Source organism: Priapulus caudatus, unplaced genomic scaffold, assembly GCF_000485595.1.
Source record: "Priapulus caudatus unplaced genomic scaffold, Priapulus_caudatus-5.0.1 Scaffold2684, whole genome shotgun sequence".
NCBI classification, from domain to species: Eukaryota; Metazoa; Priapulida; class Priapulimorpha; order Priapulimorphida; family Priapulidae; genus Priapulus; species Priapulus caudatus.
The window spans coordinates 6252-8626 of NW_014579745.1; the positions used below are offsets into that span (position 1 = coordinate 6252).

General features: G+C 40.1%; 1 protein-coding gene across 1 annotated transcript; it reads left to right on the forward strand.

Annotated features, from left to right (window-relative positions):
- Positions 1-85: 85 nt before the first annotated feature.
- Positions 86-2369, forward strand: LOC106818947 (N-lysine methyltransferase SETD8-A-like). The gene is made up of 3 exons (XM_014823614.1): positions 86-240; positions 653-822; positions 1156-2369. Exons 1-3 carry the CDS (start codon positions 131-133, stop codon positions 1782-1784), a joined length of 909 nt encoding a protein of 302 aa, XP_014679100.1. The 5' UTR covers positions 86-130; the 3' UTR covers positions 1785-2369.
- Positions 2370-2375: the final 6 nt, after the last annotated feature.

Sequence of the window (2375 nt, forward strand, 5' to 3'; positions counted from 1 at the left end):
GGTTCAGTATCCACATGATTTTAAAACTAGCTTCTCCTCCATAAGTATACAACCACCACCACACATTTACCCTGTTGCTCGAGAAAACTTACATCTTTTTTTATTTTGCAGAAATACCGAAACATGCAGAATGCCGCAACCAGCAACCAGCATAACTGGCAGTAGTGGAGACGAGAGGGTGGAATCTCCCCTGCCAACCAACGAAGCAATGCCTGCAGTGCCTGAAGAAAATCCGACAAGGTATAACGACTTTCTAATGAAGAGCATTATAAATAAGTGTTAAACTGTGTATTTGTTTCCATTTCACAATAAAGTGGATATTGGAATAATAAATTTTAAGGCGAAATTTGCACTTGTTTACGTACTTATGGCATTTTCACCATTAGTGGCCATTTATAACTGAAGTTTATAACCCCATTGAGAAGTTGTCTGTCTTTATAAGCGGCCAAGTATATTATAAACTCACGGCATGTACCTACAGCGACAGCCTTTGCGCGAATGCGTCTCATACCTGATCATTATCAAAACAGTGGACACGAAAAACATGAAACTTTTTTTATGGATATTTTGTTTTATCTATAATTTTTTTTTCATTTATCTGACTCAATTGTTAATATGTATCTTATTCATATACTTTTATTTACATAATAAGGATGCACAAGGACGCGGCCTTTTCCCAACTCATCAAAGCGCATCCGCTGCATGTCGACACCAAACCGCCGAAGCGGAAATCGTGCAGGATGATCGAGTCTTCACTGGGAGACACTTTATACAACCGCTGGGTGTACGAGAGGTCGAAGCTCCGCTGTAAAGAAGGAATTGGTGAGTTTCTATGGCAGATCTAAGTTAATGCAATCCAACAAATATTTGCTATTATTGTTTCTTTTAAATCCCCTGTACAAACCAAGTCAATGAATTAGAAATATGAAACGTGATGTCAATATACGAAGAGCGCTCCTGTAAACACGAGTGGGATAGTATACTAAGCTTGTGAATCACTAAGAACCATGCACTACGCATTCACGGATCACTGGTTTATTGACCTGGCTCGCTCATCAAGGTTATCAACTGTTTATTTTAATTACGCGTATTTCATAATGTATGTGCATGCGTTACTAAGAATTATCTTACAGAGAATACAAATTTGTTTTGCAGAGTCCTTTCCAAGAGTGAGGCCATCTAAAAAGCAACTAAAAAAATTCTTGATGCAGAAGGACTGGGATTCCAAAACCCTGGGCGAAGCAATCCTTGCAGATTGGTCGCCTACCCGACCGGTGAGAGGAACCAACACCGGCAGATTGCAGCTGCAATCATTAATTAAAAAGCAACGCTGGCCAGGGTTATCTGCATTTACTTCAGAAAAGGGCCGTGGAGTCACAGCGACGCGGCCATTTCGGCACGGAGAGGTAGTGTGTGACTACCATGGCACACTACTAACCCACGAAGAGGGCATCAAACGCCACGCTAACATCGCAGAGGGAGAAAGTGGCTACATGTTTTTCTTCAGAATGCCGAACACTGGGGAGCGCTATTGCATCAATGCACAGGATGTGCCGTGTCCCTGCCACACGGATAAACCTAGCACCATTGGCCGACTTCTTAATCATTCAAGAAAAACCAAAAATGTCAATATAAAACCGCACTGCGAGGTGCTGGACCAGCCCACTGTTGTCTTCCGCGCTCTTCGCGATATTGGCCCAGGAGAAGAACTACTGTTTGATTATGGAGTGCGGAAAAGCTCCTTTCAATGTGAGGGTTCAGACCTCGATTGGTTAGATAAATAAAAGTCGTATAGGGTATACCATATCTGAAGTAAAACTACATAGCATATGGCAATATGGTTTATATATATATATAACCGGCGGTCGTTGTATGGGCCTACAGTCTGTTCATTTCGTATTGGGTTTACAAAATCTCAAGTAAAACTACATGGCATATTCAATGATAAATCCTACGCAGAACGAGCGTAATTATTTTATTATGTTAGGCTATTAATACGGGAAATGTAATGTATATATTCAATTTTAGTTTATTACTCAGTGTAGTACCGCGTATATGTATAATGTAGAAGTAACTACAGATGAATCAACCGCACGCACACGCGCGGACCCTGTTTGTAAATAATCATACTACCTCGTATAGGGTTTACAAAATCTTAAGTAAAACTACATGGAACATTCAATGATAAATCCTACGCAGAACGAGCGTAATTATTTTATTATGTTAGGCTATTAATACGGGGTCAATTTGAGTTTATTTCTCAGTGTAGTACCGCGTATATGTATCACGTAGAACTAACTACATATGAATCAACCGCACGCGCACGCACGGTCGTTGTTTCTAAATAATTATACTACCTATATATATATATATAT

Coding starts and splice junctions, on each gene's coding strand:
- LOC106818947 (XM_014823614.1), top strand. CDS start 131: ATGCCGCAACCAGCAACCAGCATAACTGGCAGTAGTGGAGACGAGAGG. Junction 241..652: donor CCTGAAGAAAATCCGACAAG/GTATAACGACTT, acceptor TTACATAATAAG/GATGCACAAGGACGCGGCCT. Junction 823..1,155: donor CCGCTGTAAAGAAGGAATTG/GTGAGTTTCTAT, acceptor TTTGTTTTGCAG/AGTCCTTTCCAAGAGTGAGG.